This window comes from Syngnathoides biaculeatus, chromosome 14 (assembly GCF_019802595.1).
Source record: "Syngnathoides biaculeatus isolate LvHL_M chromosome 14, ASM1980259v1, whole genome shotgun sequence".
Taxonomy (NCBI): domain Eukaryota; kingdom Metazoa; phylum Chordata; class Actinopteri; order Syngnathiformes; family Syngnathidae; genus Syngnathoides; species Syngnathoides biaculeatus.
Window position 1 is genome coordinate 2,814,134 of NC_084653.1, and position 18,597 is coordinate 2,832,730.

An 18,597-nucleotide genomic window follows, 5' to 3' on the forward strand; every position below is an offset into this window, starting at 1 on the left:
ACATTCATTCCAATATGTACAATTTTGCTCGGAAGTGTATATACCCTGCCAGTATTTGTGATTTTTTTTTTTTTTTTTTTTTTTTTTTTTTTTTTTTAATAGGACTTCTGACCAAACAACAACCATACTTAATTTCTTTATGGTTATGTTTTGTTCGATGATAATGCTTTTCTGAAATGCTTGATCATCTAGCTTGAATCCCATCCATCCATCCATTCATTTTCTGAGCTACTTATCGTCTCAAGGGTCGTGGGAGTGCTGTAGCCTATCCCAGCTGTAAACGGGCAGGAGGCAGGGTACACCCTGAACTGGTTGCCAGCCAGTTACAGGGCACATAGAGACAAACAGCCGCACTCACAATCACACCTAGGGGCAATTTAGAGTGTCCAATTAATGTTGCATGTTTTTGCCCTGTGAGAGGAAACCGGTGTGCCCAGAGAAAACACACGCAGGCACGGGGAGAACATGCAAACTCCACACCGGACAGACTGGGATTGAACCCTGGACCTCCAAACTGTGAGGCTAACGCTTTACAGCTGCACCACCGTGCCGCTTAACTTGAATCCCATTCGCTAATTTAAACGAGTTGCACCTGGCCCCTCGTTTTCTTTAAAGAAGTGTACCCATCTTACTCATTCTTTCTTTAATTCTTTCGGCTTTTCCCGTTAAGGGTCGCCACAGGATATTCCTGGGTAATTAAACATATGAATAATAATGAAATTAGGGCTGTGAATTAAAAAAAGAGCAGGTTAGTAAAAAAAAAAGTATTATGTGTTAAAATAAAGTGTTTAACTGTTGATTAATTATTTAAAAAAAATAAACACCCAAGGTTTAACATTTTGGCCATAGTTAGAAAAGAAATGTTTCGCGCAAACAGAACAGTAGTCATCACCTAAATAACGCCATACCTAGAGTGCCAAGAAAAGATAACAAATTTATTTGGGGTCAATCATAAGCTTTTTAAATTATGACAGGTGTGTCTTGACTCCCATTTAAATGTAATTGGTTAATTCCAAACACAGCCACATTCCGGTTGTGAGGGGTGTGCACAGTTGTACAGCTACATGATTTCAGGGTTTTTTTTCTTTTTCACAAATTTACCTTCCTTCTCAAAAGTACTAAAAGAAAATTTAAATCAAACTATTTGTCTTTTTTATTTCAGAAAAAAACCTGGCATATGAACATAGGTGTGTAAACATTTTATAGACAGATTGATAGATTGTTTTCTGTCATGAGCATTTAACTTTGGAAAGTAATGTAGCAGTGGTTTCATGATTGTGGTAAGAATGTAGTTCTTATTTGTTTCCTTCTTGAGAGTGTTTAGGCTTTCATCTTTACAAAATGGTCCTGTGAGGTTTTCATGGATCAGCAATGAGTCAAAATAGTCCCTGTCTCTGGAGCCAGCTTCCCCAGAGCATCAGCGCTCCTTGTGACCGCTACAAGCATGCTTGCTGCAGCTACGATGGAAATGTCTATATCCTGGGAGGAAGAGACCACAGCACTCTGAGGGACTTTTGGAGGTACAGTGTAGGTAAGCTATTAACAAAGAGTGTGATTCTTGAGGAGTTAATTTGAAATTTTTGCATTTTAAAACAGTTTCTAGCTTTTTTAACATCTGGCATGCTTTCATAAATAACACAAAGATGAACAGCATAGTACTTAAACATCAAGTGTCATCCCTATAAACATTCCAAAATAGATATTGTAATGAAAAGTACATATAACATTATTCACTTCAATGTCTATACGAAAAAATAAGTATGAGCGGAGAGCACGTCATCCATGCGCAAAGTTGCAGAAATGTCATTCGACGACATCCAAGTGGTCGTCATATTGGCTGCATCGCCTGTCCGTGACGTCACCCGGACATTCCCATTGAAAACACGCGGTGGACCCTACTATGGGAGACGAACACGCCCCTTCTGACACGGAAGCTCTTTTCGAAGAAGAGAACATCACACAACCGAGTGAAGTTACCGGGGCAATATTACCCTATTGTTTCGAGACATATTCAGATTCAGATGAATATGCGATCACAGCCAAACCGCCTCCCCATCCGATCCACTTCCGCGGCGGAGATGAGCTATCGCGGCTCATCGCAGCCGGCCGGTTTGGCTCATTTTCAGCAGGGAGGTGGCTTATCACGGAGCCGAGCCGGGCTGCTTTAGGGCGTTGTTCATAGCCGCCGCAGTACGCGATGAACAACACCGTCGAGCCCGAGCGTTTTACTGTGTTCTCATCGCACGAGGCTGAGTGAGGCAGCGTTCTTCAGAGCTCCTGCTGTCCACAAGCCCGACGCGCAGCCTTTGCCGAAGCTGTGACCGGCGGACGCGGCTCCTCAGCTGGTGTGGCTCATTTTCGGCGACGAGGTGGCTTGTCACGGAGCCGAGCTGGGCTGCTTCAGGGAGTTGTTCATTGCCACCGCCGTCTGCGATGAACATCACCATCGAACCGGGGCGCTTTACGGCGTTGTCGTCGCACACGGCTGAGTGCGCAATTGTCACCAGCGTTCTTCAGAGCCACCGCCATCCGCGAGCCCGACGCACAGCCTTCACTGGCGAAGCGACGCAGCAGCCTTCGCCGGCGAGCCCAACACGCACATCGACACATTCAGCACGCCTATCAAACGTACACGGATCTTTTGTTACATTATGAGAGACCGATTACGTGGTCTGCACCAAACTATTATTTTTTTTTTAGTAGCTGTATACACGGCTACCTGTCATTTGGAACCCACGAAGCTCTCATCTGCTGCACCCGCACAATCCATTTTTCACGACGAACTGGGTCTCTTGCAAATTTATAAAGGGTAAATCCATCCTCCTGTGTGTTCAAGCAATGTCCAGCAATGCAACGAGCTGGAATTTTGGCTAACACAAAGGAACAAGGAGCTACCTTCCCGGAGGTAAATCTAATAGAAACAAACGAGTCCACTTGAGGGCGGTCCCGCCCTGTACATCACTTCCTGATTTTTCTCGAAAATGAATCCCTTGAGAGGATTTTCATGGCGGGAGTTAAAAAAAAGCTGTATACGTCAAAATCATTTTTTTGGGTGAAAAAATGCATGGGTCCATGTCGACTGCTGTTTTTTCATTAATAACATACTAAAAACCATGCATTTCATTACACTGGCCCTTTAAAGAACAGTCCAAACGAAAGCCCAAAATGAATAGGGCCATAACACTAGTATACAGCAGAGTTGAAGTGTAATGTTCCATCAGGAGCTACAATAAACTAATTTCATAATTATAAATGCCACACTTTTAAAGGTCAGCTGGATCTCTATCTCATCTCAGATAAAGTACAGTTACTTCTTCTGACATTTAATCCATATTATTGTTGTCCATGTAAACCAATAGGAAGTATAAGTGCAAGTATGCTTCCATAAAGGTCTTTTTTTTTTTTTTAGCATTCTTCTAAATTACCTTGTTCAATTTTTAGTGCAGAATGAATGGACAGAGTTGAGCTGCAAAGGTGAAACTGCACCAGAGGAAGTGGAGGAGCATTCCATGGTTGCTCATAAGGTGAAATTCACATACATACATGTATACAGTACATTAATACAGTGCTGTGAAAAAGTATGATTTGTGTTTTTTTTCATATCTATCACACACAAAGGTTTCAAATCAAAACAATTTTAACATCACTCAGAGACAACCCAAGGAAATACAAATTGCAGTTTTCAAATTCAATACAATTCAATTTATTAAGGCACAAATAAAATCCAAACCTTTCTGACCCTCTGTGAAAACGAAATTGCCCTCTGAACCTAATAACAGGGTGTGCCACCCTTGGCAATAATAACTGAAATCAACTGTTTTGGATATTTGGCGATGAGTCCTTCAGATCCCTCTGAAGGAATTTTGCCCCACTTTTTGCTGAATTGTTTCAACTCCACCATATTGGAGGGTTTTCTAGCATGAACTGCCCGTTTAAGGTCACACCACAGCATCTCAATGGACATTTCCGACTGGCGATCATAAGCTTCGCCCCCCTTAGCTACATTTGCCATGTCCCACAAGCTTCCAAAATGGCAACCGAACAGAACAGGTGTAAAGTCGATTCTCTAACGTGTATTCAGATAATATTGCGATATGTTTTTTGCCAAATCCGTCAGACTTGTTCAAGAGAGTTCTAACAGAACTGTGTTTTAGGCTTTGGAAAATGAATCAACCGGGCACCTTGTAACCTAGCAGGATATCTTTCATCAGAATTGCACATTCCTCGAGTGCATCTGAGGACCATTTTCTTCATAACATTAACTTTTATAATCACACATTAAAAACAACCAGCATTGCTTGTGGGACAATATGGCTAGAGGGCCGTGTTAAGACAATGCAGCTATCTGATTGGCTATTATTGTACGAGTGATTGACAGGTCGGAAAGGTCCATTAGCTTTAAATGAGCAGGACGCAATGTCAGAGTTAGAGCGAAACGTTGGCAATTGATGCAAAAATGTTTGACGCCTCACAAACTTCATACTGACATCCAGCAGGATAAAAAAGTGGAATCGTACTGCACATGTAAAGCAGGGTGAGTACTTTTTACTTGGAAAAATCATGATTAATATCATTGTAGTCTTTATAAGTGAGTTAGGTTCGATTTTCTACATTTAAACAATGGTGATTAACTCAGTCAGTACCGTAGTCACCAGATGAAAATGTTTGACTTGGGTCATAATTGAACTCACTGCTCCGTTTTAATACATACAAATAGGCAAAAAGACATTTCTTTTGCCTGAAATCGCGCATTTGCGTATCACTAACCCAACTCTTCGGCATAAAACATTACACAGGTCAGTCATACAGTAACAAAGGGAAAGTTGTTCTCCTGCAATGTATAAAGCACCGATAATTAAATCAAACACAGATGATACTTCTCCCTTACCTTCGAACATACAGCCTTGTGTTTGTTGATATTGTTCACATTTAGTTGTAGGTGCAGTCTTCCGCAAGCCTTAATCCATCGGAGACACTTTGTCAACTGTGTTTTAGGCTTTGGAAAAATGAATCAACTGGGCACCTTGTAACCTAGCAGGATATCTTTCATCAGAATTGCACATTCCCCGAGCGCATCTGAGGACCATTTTCTTCGTAACATTAACTTTTCTAATCACACATTAAAAACAACCAGCATTGCTTGTGGGACAATATGGCTAGAGGGCCGTGTTAAGACAATGTGGCTATCTGATTGGCTATTATTGTACGAGTGATTGACACGTCAGAAAGGTCCATTGGATTTAAATTCACACTTTGACTTGGCCAGTCCTTGAAATGTTTCTCCAAAGTCTTGAGTATCATTAAGATGTTTTTTTGGCAAAGGTGACATGAGCCTTTGTATGCTTTGCTGACAGCATGGGTTTTTGCCTGGGAACTCTCTCGTGGATGACATTTGTGACCAATGTCTTATGATAGATTCGGACCTTAACTGGGGCCAGCAAGGGCTGCAGCTCTTTAGATGTTGTTTGAGTTTCTTTTGTGACCTCCTGGATGAGTTGTCGTTGCACTTTTGGAGTAACTTTAGTTAGTTGTCCGCTTCTGAGAAGGTTTGCCACTTTTCCCAGTTTTCTCTATTTGTGGAGAATGGCTTTGACAGTGGTTTGCTGGACCCCAAAGCATTCAAATTAGCTTTGGAACTTTTTCCAGACTGATGGATTTAACGTTTTCTCTCATTTCTTCTTGAATTTCTTTTGATTGCAGCTTGTTTCATTGGTTCTTGAGATATTGTAGCCTGCTTCATGTTGTCTGACTGATTCTCTTCAAGTGATTTATTGATTCAACAAGTATGGTGGTAATCAGGTTTGGGTGTGCCTTGTGAAATTTAACTCACCTTTCCCAAATTTGTGGTTTGTTGCAGTAACTTAGTCATTTAACGGGGGTAATTACTTTTTCACAGAGAGTCAGAACGGTTTAGATTCTGTATCTAAATGAATTGTCATTTGAAAACTGCATTTTGTATTTCCTTGGGTTGTCTCTGAGTGACGTACTAAAATGTGTTTGGCGATTTTAAACTTTGCGTGTGATAGAAAAAAAATTAAAATCAGGAGGGGGCAAATACCTTTTCATGACACTGCACATTGCTGTGAAAACATACTGATCCCGTTCTCAATTTTTATATTTTGGTGTAGTTTCCCCACTTTTGTTTTAGACCATCACACAAATGTAAATATCAGGCAAATACAACCCAGGTGAACTTAAAATGATGTTTTTAAATGATTTAATGTATTTAAGAAAAAAAAATACTACTGAAAGTTTTCTGGCCAGGTGTGAAACAGTAATTACTACTGTTGTTAAACCATCACATAATTATGGCTAATCACTTTTGGTTACTTTTCACTGATTACACCCAAGTCTGATTAACTCCAGACTTGGTCAATCAAGAAATCACCTAAACAGAATTTGCCCAGACAAAATCAAGTTGGGCAAAAGATGTAAAAATTCTGCAATAAAATGATATAATCCAAACAAATTCCAGAGCAGTCAAGAAATAAAGTAATTGACATACGGTAACAGTGTTGAACCTTCCTACGAATGGGTGCGCTACAAAGGTTACTCCAAGAGAACAGCAATCCAGGAGACCCCAAAAAGAACTCAGGGCAACATTTAAAGAACTGCAGGCCTCCCTTGCCTCAGTTAAGATTAATGTTCATGACTTAACAATAAGGAAGAGACTGGACCAATAATGGCATCCATCCCAAAGAAATGATAAATGATCATCTAACTTTTGCAGAAAAACAAAAAACGCAGAATGATTCCAGAGACTTTGGGAAGAATGCTATTTGGACTGATGAGATGAAAGTTGAGCTTTTTGGAAGGTGTGTGTCATCTGGTATCAATATAGCACAGCATTTCACGAAAAGACCATCACACCACCAGTCAAATAAATATGATGGTGGTAGAGTCTTGGTTTGCTTGGTGTCTTCAAGACTTAGAGAATTTACTGTGATTGATGGAACCATGAATTCTGCTGAATCCTGAAAGAGACTATTAGGCCGTTCAGTTGGTGACCACAAGCCAAAGAACACAGGTTTTGCAGCAAGATAATGATCCAAAAAACACCAGCAGCTCAACTTCTGAATGAAAAACAAAGTAATGATTTTGATGTGGTCTCGTCAGTGTCTGGGCTTGAATCCGATTGAAATGGAGTGGCATGACCTTAAAAAAGTCCTTTCTTGGTCAGAAACCCTCCATTTTTGCAGAATTAAAGAAATTCTCCAAAGAAGATTTCACCAAAATACAGTGCCTTGTTAAAGTATTCGGCCCCCTCAAACTTTTCAACCTTTCGCCACATTTCAGGCTTCAAACATAAAGATACAAAATTTAATTTTTTTTTTGTCAATAATCGACAACAAGTGGGACACAATCGTGAAGTGAAAAAAAAGTTATTGGCTATTTTAAACTTTTTTAACAAATAAAAACCTGAAAAGTAGGGTGTGCAATATTATTTGGCCCCCTTGCGTTAATATTTTTTAGCACCACCTTTTGCTGCAATTACAGTTGTAAGTCGCTTGGCTATGTCTCCAACAGTTTTGCACATCAAGAGACTGAAATTCTTGCAAAACAGAGTGATCGTGGGCCTCTTGACTGCATCTCTGATGAGTCTTCTCCTTGTTCGAGGTGAAAGTTTAGAGGGACGGCTGGGTCTTGGTAGATTTGCAGTGGTCTGATACTCCTTCCATTTCAACATGATTGGTTCCACTGTGCTCCTTGAGATGTTTAAAGCTTGGGAAATCTTTTAGTATCCACATCCGCTTTAAACCTCTCCACAACAGTATCTCGGTCCTGTCTGGTGGTTTTCTTTGGCTTCATGATGCTCTCTGCATCTCTAAAAAGAACTATCACAGAGCAGGTGCATTTATACGGAGACTTGATTACACACAAGTGGATTCTGTTTATCATCATCAATCAACATTGGATCATTCAGAGATCCTCACTGAACTTCTGGAGTGAGTTTGCTGCACTGAAAGTAAAGGGGGCAAATAATATTGCATGCCCCACTTTTCAGTTTTTTTATTTGTTAAGTTGTATCAAATATCCAATAAATTTTGTTCCACGTCACGATTGTGTCCCACTTGTTGATTCTTGACAAAAAAATAATTGTATATCTTTGTTTGTAGCCAGAAATGTGGCAAAAGGTTGAAAGGTTCAAGGGGGCCAAATACTTTCACAAGACAGTACAGCGCCACAGAGACTCATTAAAAATGCATAATTTCAGTTGTTGCTGCTGAAGATGGCCTAATCACTGATGAGGTTTTTACTGATTAGTTTTTCACACTGCGCAACGTAACTTTTTGTTTTTTTCCCCTTCAGATACGAAACCACCAACAGCATTTTAAGTTCACTTAGCTTATATTTGTTTCATGATATTAAACCTTCAAAAGGGGAATATATGGAAAAATATTAGAACATGAGAAGCTGGCCAATACTTTTCCACAACACATAGAAACATACAGTGCTATGAAAAAGTATTTCTTTATATTTTTTATATCTATCACACAGAGGTTTCAAATCATCCATCTATCCATTTTCTGACCCGCTTATCCACAAGAGGGTCACGGGAGTCCTGGAACATATCCCAACTGTCGGCAGGGTACATCGTGAAGTGGTTGCCAGCCAATTGCAGGGCACATAGAGACAGACCACAATCACACTCACAATCAAACCTAGGGGCAATTTAAACTGTCCAATTAATGTGTGTTTCTGGGATGTGGGAGGAAACCGGAGTTCCCGAAGAAATCCCACACAGGCACGGGGAGAACAGGGAAACTTCACACAGGCAGGGCTGGGATTGAACCCAGGTCCTCAGAAATGTGAGGCCAACGCTAAACAGCTGGTCCACTGTGGTGCCGGTTTCAAATCATCAAAACAACACTGTCTTTCTTATGGTAGACTCATGAACACTGACCTTAACTATGGCCTGTGAGACTTGCAGGTCTTTAGATGTTGTTTTAGGTTCTTTTGTCACCTCCTGGATGAGCCATTGTTTCACTCTTGGAGTAATTTTTGGTGGTCATCCACTCGTGAGAAGGTTTGCCACTGTTCCCAGTTTTCTCCATTTCTGGAAAGGTTTGGATTTTTGTTGTTGTTTTGGTTTGTTTGTTGTTTGTCTTAATAAATAGGATTTTCATTTGAAAACTGCATTTTGTATTTCGTTGGGTTGTCTCTGAGTGCTATACAAATTGGTTGGATGATTTCAAACCTGTGTGTGTAATATATGCAAATAAAAAAAAAAAAAAAAAAAAAAACCCGAAATCAGGAAGGGGACAAATACTTTTTTCATGGCACTGTACATCCATGCAAATGGTACTTTTTTTGTGACTAAACTTTGAAAATTGATCAATTTATCTAAACTCACAGGGGTTTATGTATGTGTTTGGAGGCACACTGGATTCAGCATACACTTCGCTGAGATGTCCCCTTTGGGTGTTTGACATTGGTGAGGTTTTCTAAGAAGGTGAAGGCAAATGAAATTTTGTCAGCTGATGCTGTTAGCATTATTGGCCAGTCATACTTCCTAGACAAAACTTGTTGGAACATGCATGCATGCCAACATTCTTCTTACTCTTTCTGCAAAAGTTCACACGTGATTGGTGAACAGTCCTTACGGAATATACTAAAAACGCAATTTGATTGATTCAACTGATCAACTGGCGTTATGTTGATAATTGGCACACATTTCCTATGCAAAGTTTCTATTATTCTATTTATTTAAATGTTCTGAATTTGCGATTCAACTTTATTAAAAAAAAAAAGCTTTAAAAACAACCACAGCTGTATCCTTCAATTTAAAAGAAATAGTTACGTGACAAACAAAGCTGCGGAACTTGGTTGTCTGTGCTTTTCTTGAATCATAATGTACAACTTGATTCTTTGTTTCAGTCAAGCAGAAATGGGTGCACTCTCCAAGAAAAGCAAGTGGTGCTCAGGTAGAGATACTTTTGTGAGTTATTTTGGGGGCCTTTTCACAAACATACAGAGCTGAAAAAACAATCAACAAATCAGCTACAAATCAGGAGGTTTTTTTTTTTTTACATTTTCTTGCAGATTTTTGCTGTAACGTGTTACCAGAGTCACTGCTCATGAACTAAATAAAAGTAGGGCTATTTCAAACTAAGGGGAAGTGACTACAAAGTGGAAATTGTATGGTATCAAATAGTGCTTAACCTCTGAAAAATGGTTGCTACCCTTCACTGACCACCAGCCAAACAGCTTTTGTTGGATTGGCCTGTGACAGTCATGGATATTTTGACCAAAATTCTTAGTCTATGACACCCAAAAATAGTAAATAAGCATATGATGGCTAGCACTTACAAAATTCTCTAACATGCAGTGACTTTGAGTTCCTAACTATGGCGGTCGCGGCAAGACCCTGCGGCCCACAAAGCAGTGGACTCACAAGCGGACAAGCCGACACTTAGCACCTTAAACCAAGAGAGGAGCAAGTGGGAGTGCTTTGGCTGGATGTGGAAGCACAGTTGTGGCGATAGACTGTACAGATAAATAGATAATCTACAAATGGAATTAACCTCAAAATACACAATGGTCCTCCTTCGTGCTGCCATTGTCTCAGCACAGATCCAATGGACTCATGTCACAACAGCGGCTTGTTTAGCACCCACGACCCCGCCTCCCTCCATTCCCCTTTGTCAGCCACAAATTCAAATGTCTTTAAACAAACAATAACATGAATGATTGCCCGTTCTCATATTGTTTAAAATAAAATACTTTCTGAACCTTAAAACCTCAATATAACCAGAATATCTCAACCTGTGTATCATAATATTAATTCAAGGTACATTGATAAATGAAATCTCATCTCATTTTACGGCTCTATAGCGACAATAAAAAAAAAGACATTGTATTTTAGGACCAGTTTGAATTAATTTTTGTGCTGTATTACAATAGTGTCTGGGATCAGTTTGTGGATGACCTTTGTCTTGAAATTAACAAACACTTGATTTCAACCATTAAAAAACACAATATTCATTATAGATACCAACTTGGAGAAGCAGGAAGTTATTGGCATTGGGAGAGGAAAAAAAAACATCTATGGTGTGTCCCTAATTTTTGTTGTTGTAGGGGAGATGTAATGATGTAATAAACACTGGCTGGCACTGTGGTATGAAGACTTATTTTCTTGTGGACACGCTGGAAATAAAAATTTAGGATCTGAAATGTTTGGGAATAACAAATCAGGAAATCAAAATGTATTTATTTTATTGTTCTTTTATGGTCTTTTATGGAGGGATGAGATGATAGTTTCCCAAACTACCTTGATTTAAATGGAATTTAAAATCGTCCTTCCCTATAAAGAACAAAAAGATCATGAATTATGTCACCTTACAGAGTTTGTAGTGACTTTATCAAACTTCTAGAAGAGTATCATTCAACTAAAATGTAGGTCCAGTTTAAGAAAATGGCTTCAGGACCAGAATATCATAGTGTCTTAACTACAGTGAAGAAACTGAGTATTTGAACACGCTGCTATATTGCAAGTTCTCCCACTTAGAAATCATGGAGCTCTGAAATTTGCATCATAGGTGCATGTCCACTGAGAGAGAGACAATATAAAAAGAAAAATCCAGAAATCACAATGTATGATTTTTTTTTTTAACTATTTATTTTAGTGATATAGCTCCAAACAAGAATTTGAACACCTGAGAAAACCAATGTTAATATTTGGTACAGTAGCCTTTTTTTTGCAATTAAACAGGTCAAACGTTTCCTGTAGTTTTGACCAGGTTTGCACACACTGCAGGTGGGATTTTGGCCCATTCCTCCACACTTATCTTTTCGAGCTCAAACATGTTTCTGGGCTGTCACTGAGAAACATGGAGTTTCAGCTCCCTCCAAAGATTTTCTATTTGGTTTGTGTCTGGAGACTGGCTAGGCCACACTAGAACCTTGAAATGCTTCTTATGGAGCCACTCCTTGGTTTTCCTGGCTGTGTTCTTCAGGTGATAGTCATGTTGAAAGACCCAGCCACGACCCATCTTCAATGCTCTGACTGAGAGAAAGAGGTTGTCCCCCAAATCTCACAATACATGGCCGCGGTCATACTTTCCTTAATACAGTGCAGTTGTCCTGTCCCATGTGCAGAAAAACACCCCCAAAGTATAATGCTACCACACCCATACTTCACAGTAGGATGGTGTTCTTGGGATGGAACTCATAATTCGTCTTCCTCCAAACACGGTTAGTGGAATTATGACCAAAAAGTTCAATTTTGGTCTCATCTGACCACAAAACGTTCTCCCATGACTCCTCTGTATCATCCAAATGTTCATTGGCAAACTTAAGACGGGCCTTGACATGTGCTGGTTTAAGCAGGGGAACCTTCCGTGCCATGCATGATTTCAAACCATGACGTCTTAGTGTATTACCAAAAGTCAACTTGGAAACGGTGGTCCCAGCTCTTTTCATGTCATTGACCAAGTCCTGTTGCGTAGTCCTGGTCTGATTCCTCACCTTTCTAAGGATCATTGACACCCCATGAGGTGATATCTTACACGGGGCTCCACTCCGATTGAGATAGACCGTCATGTTTCGCTTCTTCCATTTTCTAATGATTGCTCCAACAGTTGACCTTTTTTCAGCAAGCTGCTTGGCAATTTCTCCATAGTCTTTTCCAGCCGTGTGGACTTGTACAATTTTGTCTCTGGTGTCTTTGGACAGCTCTTTGGTCTTGGCCATGTTACAAGTTTGAGTCTGCCTGATTGTATGGGGTGGACAGGTGTATTTATGCAGCTAACGACCTTACACAGGTGCATCTGATTCAGGATAATACATGGAATGGAGGTGGCCTTTTAATGCCGGACAAACAGGTCTTTGATGGTCATAATTCTAGCTGATAGACAGGTGTTCAAATACTTATTTGCACCTGTATCACACAAATAAATCGTTAAAAAATGATCATACATTGTGATTTCTGGATGTTTCTTATTAGATTATCTCTCTCACAGTGGACATTCACCTACGATGAAAATGTCAGACCCCTCCATGATTTCTAAGTGGGAAAACTTCTGATTCAGGATAATACATGGAGTGGAGGTGGACTTTTAAAGGCGAATTAATAAATCTTTGAGGGTCAGAATTGTAGCTGATAGGCAGGTGTTCAAGTACTTATTTGCAGCTGCATCACACAAATAAATAAAAAAAATAAATTGTGATTTTTGGATTTTTCTTTTTAGATTATCTCTCACAGTGGACCTGCACATACAATGAAAATTTCAGACCCCTCCATTAATTCTAAGTGGGAGAACTTGCAATATACCAGGGTGTTGAAATACTTATTTTCTTCACTTTACATCTTGTGAGATACTGTTAGTAGCCATGTCATTGTATCTACATCTGCTTGTCCTCAATACCACAGTCAGATGAAATTAATTCTGTCCAATTCAAAAACCTTTCGGAATTCCATACATTTCTGAGCCGCTTATCCTCACGAGGGTCGCAAGAGTGCTGGAGCCTATCCCAGCTGTCATCGGGCAGGTGGCAGGGTACACCCTGATTTGGTTGTCAGCCAATAGCTGGCCACATGGAGACAGACAACAGTTGCACTCACAATCACACCTCGGGGCAATTTAGAGTGTCCAAATAATTTGGCATGTTTTTGGGATCTGGCAGGAAACTGGAGTGCCCGGAGAAAACCCATGCAGGTGGGGCTGGGATTTGAACCCCAGACCTCAGAACTGTGAGGCCAATGCTCACATCTCATCCACCGTGCCGCCCTTTTGTGATTTCAGAGTCAAATAACAGAAATAAACATACAGAATATAGTATGTGTGACTGCTGATTAGTAGAGAAAAGACCCAACAATCAAACAGGGACTCGTGAATTCCTTTTTGTTTTATTGTTGTGCTTTTCTGAAATGCTTTATTTTAAATTAAATAGCATTAAAAATAAAATATTTTCTTTCTTGGTAACTTAAATTTCGTGCACATCTTTCCAATTCTGCCTTGGTCATCAAACCTATTAGCACAACTGTGTAAAGTCCTCTCATGAACAGTGTCGCCAGTTACTTGAAATAGTAACTTGGTTACTTTACTAATTACTTGATATCAGAGGTACCCAAGTTTGACAAGAGTAACTTTTTAGTTACCTTTCAGCAGGTGCAAAGTGGCAGTACTATCAGTTATCCACAGTAAAAAAAAAATGCATTAGCCTAACTGTACCCATTACTTGCTAATGAACCCCATACAAGTTAAAGAATTATGTTATCAACATAAACTAAACATAAATGTGTAGCTGAAGCCATCTAAAATCAGCAACTTTGTGTAAACTGGACATGTCAATAGAATACCGTAAGTTACTAAACAAACAAGCACAATCCTTGTCAGTACACTGCCAATTGTAGTCAATGAAAGTGAAAGTGTGCATGCGTGTGCGTATACGTCAAAGTGAGTGAGACACGCATATCATTGCTTCCACTACAGTAATTTTGATACGAAGTGCGTGATAACTTTTCTTATTATATGATGTCAGCCATGCACCACGTTAAGCCATCTCACAAAGATTAAAGGGAGGCGAGCCCTCAATGGGACTTTTTAAAATAGCTGTCAATCCATTGTGTTAAACATACCAGTAAAACTGTAATCTGAATGTGTAACTAATAAACATAACAACAGTCAAATGCATTTTATACAAAGGATAATAACAAAAATAGTTTGCCAATAGTGAAATTGTACGTTTCTTTGCAATTTTATGGTAGTTCACCATCCCAGTGCTTTGTGTTATAAACAGTCACTTCGCAATTGTTTTCTTCTCTTTGAAAAGTCTCTGTTAAATGCTTCTGCACATTTGGAGAGCTCTTTGGTTGAATCACTGGCTATAAATTTATTATTAAATAAATAGGTGCAAGAGTAAATGTTTTTCAGTTGAAGAAATAACTGTAGTCTTAATTTCTTTCCTGAGAAACCATGCGTTCCTTCGCTCATTACTCAACATAGCATTTTTTTTTTTTGAAGAAGAAGAAGAATGTGTGACGTGTTCATGCACAGCTATCAAACTTAAGGGCCGGGGCCAGATCCAGTACACCACATGATGTTATCTGTCATGCGCATGGCCTGGCCTCTGCCATGAGGGGCGTGACCAGGCCACTGCTCTGGGCAGGACCACCTCTGACAACTGTCTTACAGCTGTTGTTCATTTGACGGTCATTAGACCAGGCATTTAGGTTTAGAATTTGTCACTGTCATTTGCCAATTCGTCGCGTTGCATTTACTGCATGTTGGATTCTCCAGTATTGAGCGTAAGTCTCGTGTAGAGCTATCCAGTATCACAGCGAGTCTGTGCCCTTTTAGTTTGTCCACATCTTGTCAAGTTTCTTAGTTTTTTCCATAGTCTTCGGACCTCTTTTCGTGTTTTTGGACCGTGCTTCTAGCCTCGCGTTTTTGTACCTCTGCCTTTTTGGTATCTACCTGTTTTTGGAATAAAGCCACTCTGAACATTATGCCATTGCCTAGGACTCTTGGATCAGTCCCCGCACCGCTGGTTCATGACAGTAATGTGGCCCCTGAAGGCAAATCATGCGTCAACTTCTGTGATTCTTGTTAAAATCTGTACCAATATTTCAAATTGTCATATCGTAAAATATAACAGTGAGATATTCTAAGCATTTCTGTGTTATCAACCATGAACAATGGTTGAAAACCCATTACCCTGGGCTTCAGATTCCAAGACTAGTTCAGAAATTTCAGGTGTAAATCAGATGAGGCAGTTTTATGGATTCACAGTCATAACGGTCCTCTGTGGGAAACAGTAACTACAATGTGGCCCGTGACAAAAATGAGTTTGACATCCCTGTGTTAACTGCTTTAGTGCGAATGAACTAAAGAAAAGTGGGGGTATTTCAAAACAAAGCCAATTAAATACAATGTGGAAAATGTATGTTTTCAAAGTGAAAAGTAAAATAAAGAAGTTTGACTTACCCCTTCTCAGTCTAACACAATCCTCTCAATGAATTTTATATACTTTTATTTAAGAAATCTTAACATTGGAGCAGTTTTATAGTGTCATTTTTCCCTTTTTTATCTACCCCACTTTGTTTCCCAGTGCTAGAATTGAGTTCCAGCTTATCCTGCCAAGATTTTTTCTCATCTTGCTTCAGGTTTTGAATGGCTATGCGTGTTCAAAATCTTTTTGTTTCATAATGGTGTTTCACTTTTGGTCTTGTAAGTGATTCCAGTGTGACATTAAACAGAAATGACTGGTTGTTCCTTTGTGATTAAAAAAAAAAAAAAAAAAAAGTGCGCGCACCATTTTTTTACAAATATTGTTCTCCCTTTATCTGTCATTTTCTTCACATTCTCCTTTTGTACAGCTTTAAGTCAATTTACTTCCTCGCTGTTGTCTTTTTGTCTCTCCCTACCCTTCTCTCGTCTTTCACTGCGCTGCAGTCGGTGAACGCCACCTGCAATGCAATAATGTATATGCAATTATTTAGCAGTCAACTTTTAGTGCTGAAAACCTCAGAGTTGCGTATTTTATTCATCTAGAAAAGGGGTCGGGAACCTTTTCGCCTAAGAGAGCCATAAATGCCAAATATTTGAAAATGTAATTTCAAAAAAGCCATACAATATTTTAAAAACTAAATATAGATGTATTTGCACATTTATGTAAGACCCACAATTTTAGAGTATAAAAAGTCTCTAAATACTTTTAGTGTATATAACGTCAATTTTCGAACGCAACTTATCTTATCTAGATCAAAATATATCTTCAACTGTACCATAAAATGCATATCTTGTTCGATGTTTTTACAAAAAAATATAAGTATTTATAAATTAAAATCCACAAACTTTGACCTAACTTCCCGTACCTGAAAAACACCTCCTTCCCTGTGTCCTTACCTCTGATGTCACAGCTAGGAGACTTGCTGTTGTGGGACTACTTTAGTCGTAGCATTGCCTGTTGACCCCGAAGGGGAAAAAAAACTTGTTTCAAGAATTCCTCAATAATTGTAAGCTAAAACCAATCTGTAAAAATGATGAAGACGTGTGTGGTTCAGTTTTGTCGCAATTCAAATTATTCTGGTCACAGTTTACATTATTTTCGCAAAGACTCAAACCTCAGAAGACAGTGGGTTAGTTTGTGCTAACAAAGAGAGCTAATTTTTCCAAACCCGTTCAGCAGTCTGCCATATGCAGTTAACATTTCACCCCGGACTCTTTTACTGGCAAACTCATGTCTGAGATGGGTTTTAAATGTAAAAAAAAAAAAAAAAAAAAAACAGATAAAACCTGGATCAGTGCCTACCATACAGCCAGTTCCAACAACTGAACAGAGCGGTGCTGCTAAAGGCACCAAACGCGAACCTGGATATGGTTGGACAAGCTCGCACAGAAAGTACCAAAACTGCATAGAGCTTTTGTTATAAGACAAGTTGCGGGGATATGTTTGTCATCTTTTATTTCCTGAAAACTTTGACCACTATTGACATAGTTGAATGAAAGCAGCATATGTTGTTCTTAGCGAAAAATATTGTATTACCGCAAATTGTTAGACCATTCTCAATTAGAAGAACAGGATAATATTGTGTACAAATGTTGGCTCACTGGCTCAGCTGGAAAGCGTTGGCCTCACAGTGCTGAGGACCCGTGTTCAATACCAGGGCTCCCTGTGTGGACTTTGCATTTATATTAATTACAGATGTTGCAAGAAGCATCTTCTGCATAAGCGGTTTACATTGACCCAGCAGATAGTGAAACTCCATTTTTAGTACATTTCAAAAGTTGCCAGACTGATGAAGTTCCTGTTTATGAGAAAGGAACACATATCTTTCTGACGGCAGAGTGAATACTGCAACATGTATTTCAACCTCAGGTGGCTTCAAGATGCTCATACTGATAGACTAAATAAGCATGAATTGAAAATGTTATGAGAGAAATATATCTGTACACACTATAAGGATACAGTGTGTGTGATTATTTTAGTTATGTGGTGTATGTTTATTTCATAAACAAACATACATCAACATCTACACAAAAACAAAACAAAAAAATTCAGGATGTAGACTGTTTAAATCCTGTTTACTCTTGGCCATCTGCCACAGAATCTAGACACACAGAAGGATGGAAGTGGAAGTCCCCAACTCGCAAGCTGTCTATAAGCAGTATCGACCTGAAAATATATGCATGACAATTTTCCAGAATGGGACTTTGTAAATGGCAAAAAGATGATTTGGAGAAGTATTAATATTAATAATTTTTAAAAAAGCTTACTCGTGTTGTGGAAAATCCAGTCACTGCCGATACTGTTGTCGTAATTGAAGATCTCATAAGTTCAGACAGCTGGCAATAAAACCTGGTGCACTGCAGTGGATGGTCTGGGTAATCTACCATTTTCTGGTGAATATTGACTCTCATGGCAACAACAACTTTCTTCTGTTGTTTCCATGGGTATGGAGCATTTGCATACAATTTTAATCTGTTCACATTCACAAACTTTTACAGCTCAAAGGCCCTTATCAGTCCAGTACACAGAACCATCCGCCCATTTACATTTCTGTTTATAGCAATTAGTGCCCAAATAAAATCACAAGATACCGGTTTACAGCTTTCAGTATAAAGTTTAGCGGTTTTGGTCATGACATCTTGG

At 39.3% G+C, this 18,597-nt stretch overlaps 1 protein-coding gene across 4 annotated transcripts in view; it reads left to right on the forward strand.

Moving 5' to 3' along the window:
* si:dkey-3d4.3 (ras guanine nucleotide exchange factor F) overlaps window positions 1-18,597 on the forward strand; it is a 77,012-nt gene that overhangs the window by 2,472 nt on the left and 55,943 nt on the right. For all 4 annotated transcript variants that reach the window (XR_009798093.1, XM_061841203.1, XM_061841204.1 and 1 more), the window contains exons 2-5: window positions 1,316-1,531; window positions 3,442-3,524; window positions 9,358-9,436; window positions 9,880-9,926. Coding sequence is in view for 3 of the 4 variants with exons in the window: in XM_061841203.1 (XP_061697187.1) it covers window positions 1,372-1,531; window positions 3,442-3,524; window positions 9,358-9,436; window positions 9,880-9,926 (369 nt within the window). In the remaining variant the exon portion in view is untranslated. The remainder of the gene's footprint in view (window positions 1-1,315; window positions 1,532-3,441; window positions 3,525-9,357; window positions 9,437-9,879; window positions 9,927-18,597) is intronic.